General features: G+C 38.6%; 1 protein-coding gene across 2 annotated transcripts in view; it reads left to right on the top strand.

Moving 5' to 3' along the window:
• Positions 1-12,531, top strand: part of PLXNA4 (plexin A4) — a 683,798-nt gene that overhangs the window by 472,068 nt on the left and 199,199 nt on the right. For both annotated transcript variants that reach the window (XM_066592134.1, XM_066592133.1), the window contains exon 6: positions 6,928-7,051. In XM_066592134.1, the coding sequence (XP_066448231.1) occupies positions 6,928-7,051 (124 nt within the window). The remainder of the gene's footprint in view (positions 1-6,927; positions 7,052-12,531) is intronic.

Below are 12,531 nucleotides of genomic sequence, written 5' to 3'. Positions count from 1 at the left end.
TGAAACTTATTAACTTCAGTCACCATAAAGTTAAGAGTGCAAAATGCTAAGATTTGGGTTCAGAATTTTACAGTTTATATTCTACATAATCTGGTCATTAAACCTGTGAGTGAACAGTAATAACATTTTATAGTAACATAGTATCTTTTTTATTGGTTTCTGAAAGGGATGGAATGTGAATTTGTTTAGGCAATATTCCTTTTTATTCTTTGTGACACAGCACATAACATATATAATTCAAAGTATTAAACATAAAAAATTCACTTGAAGTTGAGTTATATCAAGAAATGTGCCCTGCATTTCATAAAAATATAGAACTCTGAATTAAAAAAGGTATTCTGCAAGGTCCCATTAAAGTAAATTGAAGCCTGCTGCCTACTTTTGAACTACTTTCCAACCCTACTATAATCATATGTAAAGCTGGAATACATTGTAGAACATTTTGTAAACCTAAGGCCCTCATATATGGTACCTTAATAAAATGGATTTTGCTTGCTACTACCATGGGAAACTACAGGGCAATTTTAAATCCTACAATTTTGCACATTCAAGTCTGTGAAAAAATGGTGATATAATGCCATAAAAATGAAACACTGTAACTTGGACCAGAATAAAGAGGGCCAGTGGTCAACATATTGATATTGGCTTGCTAGATAGGAATTTTCGTGTGTAAAGTTACTCTGAAGGATAATTTATATGGGGTGATTATCACCAAAATTCTCTCTGGATAAGCAAATTTGGGTGATAGTCATCCAAATACACATGACCGCCGACAGGGCACTGAGCGAAATATTGCTAATCTAAGGGAGAGCTAGAGAACAAATGACCATTGGGGGCCTCCATTAACTAGTTTGGTGGCAGTCTGTGGGATGACATATGCACTAGAGATGAGCGGACGTACTCTGTTTGGGAGTTTTTGGACCCGAGTACCACTTTTTCCGAGAAACTGACTACTCGGACGAAAAGATTCGGGGGTGCCGGGGGGCGGCGTGGTGGAGCGGGGGGTAGCAGTGGGGAACAGGGGGGAGCTCTCTCCCCCCCCCCCACTCCCCTCTGCAACTTCCTGCTCATCCCCGGCGCCCCCCGAATCTTTTCGTCCGAGTAGTCAGTTACTCGGAAAAAGCGGTGCTCGTGTCCAAAAACACCCGAACCGAGTACGCTCGCTCATCTCTATTATGCACCCAATGGTCATCCCATGTAAAGGGACTTTTAGCCCATTTCCACTGGCTAAGTATCAACAGGGTAAGATTATCATTTATCTTCATTGTTCTTGCGAACCTAAATTATTAACAATCGCATAATATTCACACTTACACAAAACATTTCTGCATAATATACAGCTCTGGCTTAAATCCTTAATGGCCATTTATCTTTTTTTATGACCTTCTCTGTGATAGGAAAGAACTGCAAAGTAAACGCAGATAACATAAAGCTTAATCCCTAAAATGCATTATATATGGTGAATACGTGACTTGGTGTGGCTCAGTTGCTAGGAGTCTCCTGTTAATATTCTCATACACTTTGGTACTAGCAATACCCCTCCTTTTGTGGGGCAGAATATAAAAGGAAAGGCGTACTAAGCAGAGATCCCTGAGATAGCTTTATTCCCCAACTGCAACACTACACTGCATTTATTGAAAGAGCTTTGCGAGGATCTAAGCTTTCCCGTTCTGTATGATTTCAAGGCTGATCTGGAATGAACACATATTGAGGACTGTTATAAATGATGTGTCAGTGCCCCCTCCGGTCAACACACAAGACATTCACGCAGAGCCAGAAGTTTCACTTTTCCGGAGATGGTCTGCAGGCGCCCTCATTATTTGTGACATTTGTGCACAGTAAGCGGCTGCCTGAAATCAGGAGCCAAGTATTTTGCTACATGAAGTGCAATTTAGAATATGAATGCAAACTTAAAATTGTCACAAATAATTCCTCTAAATATTGAGATAATAGCGAAATCGCTCATTGCAGCCCAATTATTTATTGTCCGATGCTCAATGGTACAACAGGAAACAGAGCTATCTGCGTTAATGAGAGATAAGTAGCAGCTTTATAATAGTTATGCAGTTGCCAGCAAAACAAGATTGAAAAGTGTTCCCTGTTGACATTTGTGTGTGGTGTACATCAAGCTTATTAAAGTCTGCAGTCAGAAATAAATGAAATGTAAAGCATTTTCTGCATTTATAAAATACATGCCAAACTGTGCCTGTATTTATATGTTAAAGTCAACATTTTATGTACAACTTAGTATCAACCCCAGAGTCATATTAAAGGGCCACTGCGGTGTTTTTTTCCATTCATTATGTAGCCTCCAGTATATATAAGTCAGCTAGTGTTACCTTGGTTAGTTATTCCTTTCTATCTCTAACTCCTGGCCTCCTTCTTCTTAGATGGTCATGTGATTTCAATTCTAAGTAGCTCACATTTACTTGGGGTTATGTATTCAGTTTCTAGTCAGTTTCTCAGCCTGTGTAGTGCTAATACATGGGCCCTACCACAAAAACTGGCTAAAGGGGGAGACAGACACTCCTATCACAGTTACTACTGATGATCACACTGATCCAGTTATAACAGAGTAGATCACAGCTTATCCTCCTGACTGTATACTTTTGTCTGTTGCTTATTTAGAAGAATATAGAAGTTAATGATAATTAAACTGTCCACCCAGCAGGCAGAAATGATACAGACTCTAGCTAATGCTGTGTTGATGCATCATGAGAGTGATGCGAAAGTGAAAGCACACATCTCAGCACCCAGATGGCAGCTGATACATATCTGGACACACATTGGGGCACATTTGCTATTGATTTGGTGGCAAATTTTTGGTATATGTTGTACCTTTTCTTTTAGTGCAAATCAATTTAGACAAATTTATCATTGACTTATATCACAAAGAACAGCTATTAAACCTCTCAAGACACTTCAAAAGTGTCTAGAAAAAGGACAGAGCTTGAGTAGAATAAAGTTTTTATGATGCAGAATGGATAGTGTGTTGTCACAATCTCCACACCACAGTCCTTTTTGGGTCACATACGTCTGTCCACTATTGTCCATAATAGTGTGCACACTATTACATAAGACCAGTCTAACATGTCCTGCAGCTTTGCTCCATGTCGTTGGGCCCATAACTCCTAACCCCTACTCCTCAATGGGAATGCAGTCTCTCTCCTTCCACTTGGCTTGTTTCTTTCAGCCCCGGAATCATCAGTGTCCTTTTGTGTCCAGTCGCTCAGTCCCCAGTTCAGTGATGTAGCTTGCTGTGTTACCCCTATCAAACAGCTGCCACGTCTGCTGATGTTTGTAGTGGTTCCTCTGACTCTCCTGTGCTGCATCTCTGTCTCATAGCTGCGTCACTGCACCTGTGACACAGCTGCAATCTTCTGTATGTGGCCCAAGATGGCCATCTGCAATCCTTATGAGAAGAGCTGGGCTTAAGCTCATACACTTTCTCCCATCAAAGGGGTGGATCTTCTAGTTGGTGACACGCTGGTCATGTCACTGCTATGACATCGAGGAAGATGACATGCAAATGGCACTTCACAGTGCTGTTTCTCTCTCCACACTCTGCCACTGTTCCTCACCACCTCTTAGGCCCCTCCCCAGCCATGGTACTTGGCCAGCGGAGAGACCTTCAGCTGGCTAGTGCCTTCAATCTCCAGAACTCAGCCAGCTCTCTCCCATTCCTGACCTGGCCAGGTTCCAGACTAAAGGGGGCTGAAACTGATGCTACAGGTCTTGAGCCAATATTCTGGTGGCTGTCAGCTGCTCAGTAGCTAGGGGGGGAGCAGCGATGCTCCCACTTACATTTCAACAGTTTTATCAATTGAAACATTTCAAAATGCCTCAAAAGTCTGGTGTAATGTCACTCCAATAGCTGGAAAGCGCAAAAAGCATAAAAACATCTCTAGACATATTTAACGATGTGACAAATTCATCAACATTATACAACAATATGATAAATTTTGCACATTTTGTGCCGGAGAGGGAAAAAAGCATGCCAAAAAAGTGGCATAAAAAATTACTCTGATGATAAATTCCCCCCATTATCAATATCGTGTAGGAGTATTTATCATTTGATACATCGGAGAAAGGCAACAGTTTGTCTAAATTTTTCAGTTTGGAAACTGATACTCCATATAAATGAAGAATAGATACAAGTGTTACATTGAATGCCATTTTTTTTTCATCCTAGAAGTAGCTGTTCTATACAAATCCTCAGCTGTATGATGACTTCTTATTGTACGAAGGTTCGTCAGGGTAAAACATTCATCTCAATTTCTTGAAGCAATTTTTTAAAATAAATAAATAAAATAAAATAAACATTGCCATTAGCATAGATTAATTGACCAGGGATTTCTAATGAGTTCTACATTTGAGGAGGCATATACCAATAATGCATTCCTCTGACTTTCTGCTAATTAAATCATATCTGATTGGTAGAATTTCAGTGGGTGTCTCTGCTGTGCCAAGCTCCCTTTTCTCTTTGAACGATCTGATGAGAACGGTTTTGTTTTCACGGCTAATAGCTCCCCTGCTGCACTATCTGCATCTGCCTAGGTTTGCAAGAGTTTTATACACTTAACCCAGTACAGTGGATGCATTGCCTCTGAGAATTACCATTAGGATCTCTTGCATATTTATAAAATTCAGCAAAAGATGTGTTTTTCTACATCTAGATGCTAGTGGAAAAATTCACTTGTGTGCTGCCTTCTGCTGCTATAATTATCTTAGTACGGAGTATACAAAATAATATCTTTACATTTTCTCCGCTTTGTTCTCTCATTACAGCAAATCACCCTATAAAGCTGAACTTATTATGGCTACATTATAGCATCCATGTTGTAATACCCAGACCTTCCGTGGTTCTCTGAACCAAACCTCTGGGTCATATGCATACTAAACTGGAGTGGTATTATATCCATCTAAAACATGCCTTATTGATCTGTTATTACACCGTACCAGACTTGAAGGAATCCATTATTAAAAGGAATATTTTCCTGAAGTCATGAATCAATATTTACCAGCATTAACTTCATCGCAATTAATGTTGTGGCAGGGCAAATAGTGAGGTAGGTTTCGCCGAAACTATATGTATGGAAAGCAGGCTGAAAACTAATTTAAATGTAAAATACGTTTTTATTTGTAATTGCATGACTTTAGCGCAGGAAGAGCAAATAGTTTACGTCAACAAGTTCTCAGTGTGTTCTCCTTCTGCTACAATACGAAGCTGTGCACTAAGCATGCATTAGCACTCAGCAGTTCAATTAATTTATCCAGTTTCAATTGTCCAACTGTGTCTGTTATTTTATGACGCAGGTGTAGGATAAACCTTCTCCCTCAATTTCCTCCAAATGTAAAAATCAAGTGGTGTGTGATCTGGTAATCAAGTAGACCATGGAGGTTCGCCTCCATGCCGTGCAATGACATGTCTTGGCCAGTCTCGAATGGGTTGCGGTTGGTGGACTTGGGGCACCACTGTCCTGAAAGTATGCCCTACAAAATTGTGTGTGGCTAATTCCTCGACAAGGGCATCAACATGTTGCTGAATGAGCTATCGTTCTTGGTTGAGGATTTCCTGATAAAGGACTGGACTAAGAAGCTGTTGGCCAAATATGTCTAGCCCTAATGGTCCAAATGTGTTGATTATGCATGTTGAATACCACCATCTCGGTTGAATTTAATTCATCCATCTAAATGAAGAAGGTTGTAAAATCCCGATCTTGTTCCACCTTCTATAATAGCAAATCACAATAAATACTGTGTTGCTCTGCATTTTTAAGTTGCTGTTGAGGGGTTTTATGGTACCGATAAAGATTGTATCTCTTTAGAATCTGAAGCACTTTGGGTTTTGAGAAACCGGTGTGTTATGCTGCTACCCAAAAACTGGACATGGCATTTTGCTTGAAGGAAGTCAAAATGGCAGCCTCTACAACTACATAGCTACATCGTTGCTGTTGCCTTTTTAGGAGGTTTCCAGCAAGGTACAGAAACCCATCATCCAGAACAGAAAATAGCGATTTAAACTATTGGAATTTGACAAATTGATGGCATCATCAATGAGGTGAAGCCTACTTCGCTATTTGCCCTGTCATAACATTAACTGGGACATCCTGTATAAAAAGGATTATTTAAACTATTTAAGACTGTATTAATCAAATGTAGTTTGGATACAAAAAGTAATTTTTGCAGAATGTTTGAACTGACTAACTAAAAAGTGGTGTTCAAGTCATACAATGCACTGAGGCTTGGTAATTGTGGCATCTTGGTTGTTGGCATTTTAAAGAAATAGCAGCTGAACAGACTTTTCCTGTGAAGGGCGCATACATCTGACATTTTGCATTGCAGCATCAATCAAGTTCTTACCGGTATGTGGTTCCTGTGAGGGGAATAAGACGCAGGATCACAAACATTGGGACTAAATATATAAGGAAAAAAGTAAACATACATTGTGCAACTTCCTTATCAATTAGAGTATATTAGAGTAAGGCTTCATACACACACGCTTCCCTCTGAATGCATACATAACATACCACGCTTATTGGAGCAATTGCTGCCACTATTTTCCCCTGCATATGAATCTACCATGTAAAAGAGGTCTGCATATTCACAAAACTGTTAAAAGGAGTGATTTTGAGTATATAGTAATACAATTCAATTCTCCTTGCAGTGTAATAATGGCTTATTGCAGTGTGGTGCTTATTAACAACATTGTTTGTTGCAAATGTAATTATTTTTGATTAGTTGTCCTTTTTGTCTAACTGGAAAAAGTGTTGTAAGTTGTAGTTCTTCCATTGTAGGAAGCTTGTATGAAATTCTTAAATAATTCTTAACCCATTTCATGCTGAAGTATCTGCTGCTTGGGGAAGTTTAGAAGTTTGTATTTATCTTTAAACATTTCATAAAATGTTTCTTTCTTTCTGTTTTCAGCTGTACAAGAAAAGAAAGATGTGAGCGATCTCATGAGGCCAGGAGATTTGCATCAGAGATGAAGCAATGTGTCAGACTCACTGTCCACCCAAACAATATATCTGTCTCTCAATACAAGGTCCTGGTAAGGATCAGCTTTCACCATAAAAATGGCATTTGTTTGCAATGGTCGTACATCAGTCAGCATTCTACAACCTAAGGTGTAATGTTTGATCTTTCTTCCCAATCACCTGCTGAGTTACAGACACAACAGAAGTCAAACAGACTGGGGATCTCAAGACACACAGGAAAATATGTTTGATCTGATTGTCTGTATGAAACTAGACTAAATATACACTCATTGACAAAAAAAATAATGCACCAAGAAAGAGTTGTTGAAATTGGATGAAACTTCATATGTGTGAATATAATGATGATGGAAGTAAGTGATTACAATATTAGAGAAAAAGGATAAGTTTATTCGGGAAAACTGTACAATTGAAAGAAGGCTGTAGTATCCTGTTGGCAAACCTCTAGTCTGGATATATGATGATATACGATCAGGCATGGAGGCATACAGATTCTGTATGTTATTGTGCCGCACATTTTCCCACCGATGTTGCAGTTGGACCTCTAGATTCTGTACAGTTGTAGGCTGATGAAGATGGCATCCCAACTGTTCCATAAATACTTAAATAGCTATAAATCTGTTGACAGGGAAGGCCAGGAAAGTGTGACTACCTGGCGGAGGCATACCTGGGAAACCCTTGCTGTGTGCAGTCAAGTGTTATACTGCTGAAAAATATCTGTTGGAGACCCTGCTATGAGAGGCAAAACATGTGGCCACGGGATTTCCAGTACATATCACTGAGCTGTTAGTGTTCCTTGATCACTACTAGGGGTGACCGACTGTCATATGTGATGGCTTCCTAGACCACCACACCTGCAGATGGGGCAGTTTGTTGCTCAACAGAAAAGGCAGGATTGAAGCGCTCACCATGAGGCCTCCATATTCAAACATGAGCGTCATCGGCTCCGAAACAGAAACTGGACTTGTCACTAAAGATGATATGGTTCCAGTCCATAGCAGTCTAGTTTTCTAGTGTTTGACATCACTGCAAATGAAGGCAATGGTCTTAGGGTATTAATGGAACGACGTGTAATGGGCGCTGTGACACCGAATTTCCTTCCCACCTGGTAATGGTCTGGGCAGAGAAAGGGTATTTATGGATAGTGGACAACAAAACTATTGGATCTGCTCATGTTTGTCGGCAGATCAAATAATCCTATCTACTAGTGTCTTCTCTGGGCTTTCCAGGGCCTGTTCATTGTGTGTGTGCCCTCATGTAACCACTTTTCCCAACACCACCTAACTGCTTAGTCAGAATGGCCTAGATGCTGGACAATTAATCAAAATGACCATCCTACTTCTCTCATTCTAATGATGCACCCCCTCTCAAAGTCTGTGAACTGGGCAAAGTGTCTTTGAGTGCGTCGTTGAGGCATGTCTAGCAGTCAACGATCTTTCAACAAAAGGTACACTACACAAACGTAGCCTCTTAGAGCCTTTTTATAGGGCAACGGGGGAAGACCCAGTGTCTAATCAGACCACAAATGTAATAATTTACATATCTGACTGAGATGTAACTACATGCCGAGTTTTGCGGCAATTTGACATGTCTATTTGGATGCATTATCTTTTTTGTTGATGAGTGTAAGTATACCTATTGTAAGCCATATGTACTAGTATATGTTGGGTGTTGATTCATTATTAGTCCCAATGAAAAATATAATAAAATCTGAATGTTTTCCTTTCAATGGTTTTTATTCCGAATTATACCAATTATGCATTCCCTATGGAATCGTAGTTGATAGAAAACCATTCCATTTCTATTATTTTTCAATTTACATAAATTATTAGGTAAACCATTTTTCAATGGCAATAATTGAGGTCAGTTAACTGCAATTCAGAGCTATCTACTAAACAGTAGATGTACTATTACTTGTGGTTTCAGGTATAATAAGTGCAATTTACAGAAAGATTTGCCTAATAGTCAAACAATTGCTTTTGAATTGGATTTATAGGAAAAGAGACCTATCATCCTGTGTGTTAAGGCTGTGTCTGTACTAGAAATTGAGATAAGTCTCATGAGGTTTAAGCCATTCACTAGTGATTGGAAGCAGAGAAAGGTTCACATTTCACATAGCATGTACACCAAATCAATTCATTACCCTCGGACAAGCTGAACTACACTTGCATTAGAAACATGAGGCGTTTACAGACTAATAAAATTGACTATTTTTGCCTGTTATATTACCTATAGGGTATATCAAAACATTCTCTTGGATATTCCTTTCTATTTTTCATGAATTTCTGAAATAATTAAAAAATATGCACATAAATTTGAAACCCACTAGCTGTATTATGGTATATCATAACCCATAATTAATCGTTATGTTATAAATAAGTATTCTAAATACAGTATGTCTGTCATATCATAGTGTTTAATATATTACATACCATAACCCATGGCCAGCATGTCTGTAATGTATAGAGCTCCATATTAAGATACCAGGTAAATGTTCACCACAGTCATAATGGCATATTTGCCATCATATACATTCTCAATGACTAAAGGTGGCCATACTTTTCATAGTTTTGAACAATGTAGAGAACTTTATGAAATTATTTTTTCCAGTTCCTTCAGTTACAACACACGTTTGCTGCTCAGGCCCGGTCAAAATCTTTGCTTACGGTTCAACACCGTTTGGTGAATTTTCTTGGGTGTTCTGGAGCTACGAAGGGTGTAAAATCTTATTTATATAGACAGATGCTTTCTTAGGGCTTAGTTACACGGGCGCAACGGCTCCCCGGTTACTGCAGGAGGTAGATGGACACACTTCAGGACGGACGTCTCTCTGCAGTGCCGGAAGAAAGAACATGTGATCGGCTTCATTGCCGGCCATGTGTTCTTTCATCAGCGCTGCGGGGAGTCGTCCGTCTTGAAGTATGGCCGTCTCCTTCCTGCAGTAAGGGCTCAGTCACACGGGCGCCGATGCGCCCGTGTGACTAAGCCCTTACTATTTACATCAATTCCCAATAAAGGTAAAAGAAAAATGGGAAAAAGATTTAGGCCAAATTATCAAAGATAAACGGGTTATACGATTCCAATGATATTTCTATCTGAAAGTTAATGAATTTTGCAGTTGTATTTAGTGCATAGACTTTATCATAGTCCATTAAAGTTGTTTAATATTGGTATTAGATTAAACCTTTAACGCCACGGAACGTAAGTGTACGTTCTTGCTGCAGAGTACTTAATGCAACAGGACATAAACTCACTCAGAAGCTAAGCCCGCACTATACCTTTTTATGCGCTTTCCTCTATGTGTATAAGAAAAGAAACAAACACATATTTGGTATCATTGCATCTATAATGAAATGAATGTAATTGAACACACTATTTATACCAAAATTGTAAAAAAAAACACCTAATAAATGGAAGCAAAATGCTTATTTTGTTCGATTTACCTAAAAAAACGCAATAAAGAGAGTAATTGTATTCAAAAATACAATTTCAATAAAAATTATCTTATTAAAAAAAGGTGGCCATACACGTTAGATTAATGTCAGCGGAATCGGCTGAATTCAAAGGGACAGGCCAACCATCTAATGTCGGGGAAAATAATTATTAGCCATGTTAGATTTCAACATGCTACATCCTTCTTCTGGTAGAAAAAAGGTATCTGACTCTAACTTATCCCATTCAAGTCTACACTTTGCTTATTTAAGTCGGCAGGTTGATGGCTCATTACTTTTAATAGAACACTGTAATTCTGTGGACCAAGCTATCATGATGATAAGTTGACCTTATTAATGTGACTGAAATGTGAAATAATTATGCATTTGTTACTAAAATGGTAAGAATAGTGTCAAATATAAGTGCCCGGTTCCCAAAATTAAAAGTGATAGTTTTTTATGTGGTAAAAGAAAAGTAATAAAAATTTAAAAAAAATCACAACAAAAATGAAAGCTCCCCTCCCCCTCTAGTCTTTATCTCACATTGTATATAAAGTAGATGCCCTATCAAAATGCTACTGTTCCATGCTACCACGTGCCTACTTCATGCAGAACGAAGCTTCCCAAATCCCCCAAATTATCCTTTTTCTCAATTTATGCATTTGCTGCCTTCTTCCTATCTGTTCTTAAGCTTAGCTAAAAAATTTCTATCAAAATGCTTTAGCAGCACATACAGATGCCACATAGATGCCGGGCTTAAATCCCTAATGGAGATGCTCGTTTTGAGCAGTAATGACTGCACCAGTCAACAAGTAACACATACATATTTGGTATCTTCATACTTGGAGGAGGTAGTGGAATATTTAATGAAGCAAATTAAGTTGTTTTTTTTTTCAAGTTCATTAGAGTATTGGTACACGCACATGGGCATTAAAAAAGTTGTGCCTGAGATTCTCGGACAGCACTCGGACACCCCTTCCATGTGCTGTCCAATGTGCTGAACACCACACACTGACATGTGCTATTCTTGTCCGAGTAAAGTAGATGACATGTGCATGCACCCATATAAATGAATGGGTATTATTTCGATCTGATATTCAGACTGATTTTGCGGTCTGAAAATCGGATGGGAGAATAGACCATATGCATGTACTCTATAAAGGGAAATAAATGAGGAAAGTTGCATTTTTAAAAATTTGCATTAATCTTACATATAAAACACAGACAAACCAAAAAGATAGTGGTTTCTTTTTGATGCTATAACAAAGGCCTGAATGTCTCACTAAAAAGAAAAATGATTGTCAGACTATCAACTAATAAAAAGTATTCAACTTTAGAATGGATTACTCCAAAATGAGGTCACTGATTTTGTCTATTGGTGTGATCCTTGTGCCACGCACAGTATATAGTCTGCACAAGTCAGAAGTTTAAAGTCAGGGTGGCTGAACATGTTGCAGTACGATAGGAGGCCGTCTCCATGCATAACTTGTATAATTTGTCAAAACACTTTCAGGATATCCATGGAGCTAATATGAGCACTCTCTGAGCCATGGCAATAGAGAGGGTAAATAAACCGTATGTGGAAGACATTGTCAGAGAAAGCTTCTATACAAGAGAAGCTTTCTGGATCCTGCGGCTTGGATCATGGCTTCCAGGGGACATAAACCTTGGAGCTGACCTCATGTATTTTTATTGAGCTCATTTTGGAATAATATCTTTATTTGGTTGTTTCTACAAGCTTTTCTGTGTTACTGTTATGAGTTTTGAAATGTTATCATGAAATATAAGTTATACATATAAATATATGTGGGTGGTCACACGGCCACTTGAACTGATTCACTGCATGTTTTTGTAATGACTCTTGCATAAATGTTTGTTATCTGACATACTTTAATATGCCATGACTAGGGACTTGTGTTAGTCAGACATGTGTAGAGGATTTCACTTTTTATCGGGCCGTACACCATAATGTTTTTAACTCTATAGCAGTAATTATTTATAATTATTAAACTTAGCATTTTCACTTTTTAAACTGGAGTTAGAGAAGTCTTCCATATATACATATATACAGTCTGCATGGAGAAGACAAATTGCAGCATGACCAT

Source organism: Eleutherodactylus coqui, chromosome 2 (genome assembly GCF_035609145.1).
Source record: "Eleutherodactylus coqui strain aEleCoq1 chromosome 2, aEleCoq1.hap1, whole genome shotgun sequence".
Lineage (NCBI taxonomy): Eukaryota > Metazoa > Chordata > Amphibia > Anura > Eleutherodactylidae > Eleutherodactylus > Eleutherodactylus coqui.
The sequence above is the reverse complement of the archived record's forward strand: the minus strand, read 5'-3'. Positions and strand labels throughout refer to the sequence as shown.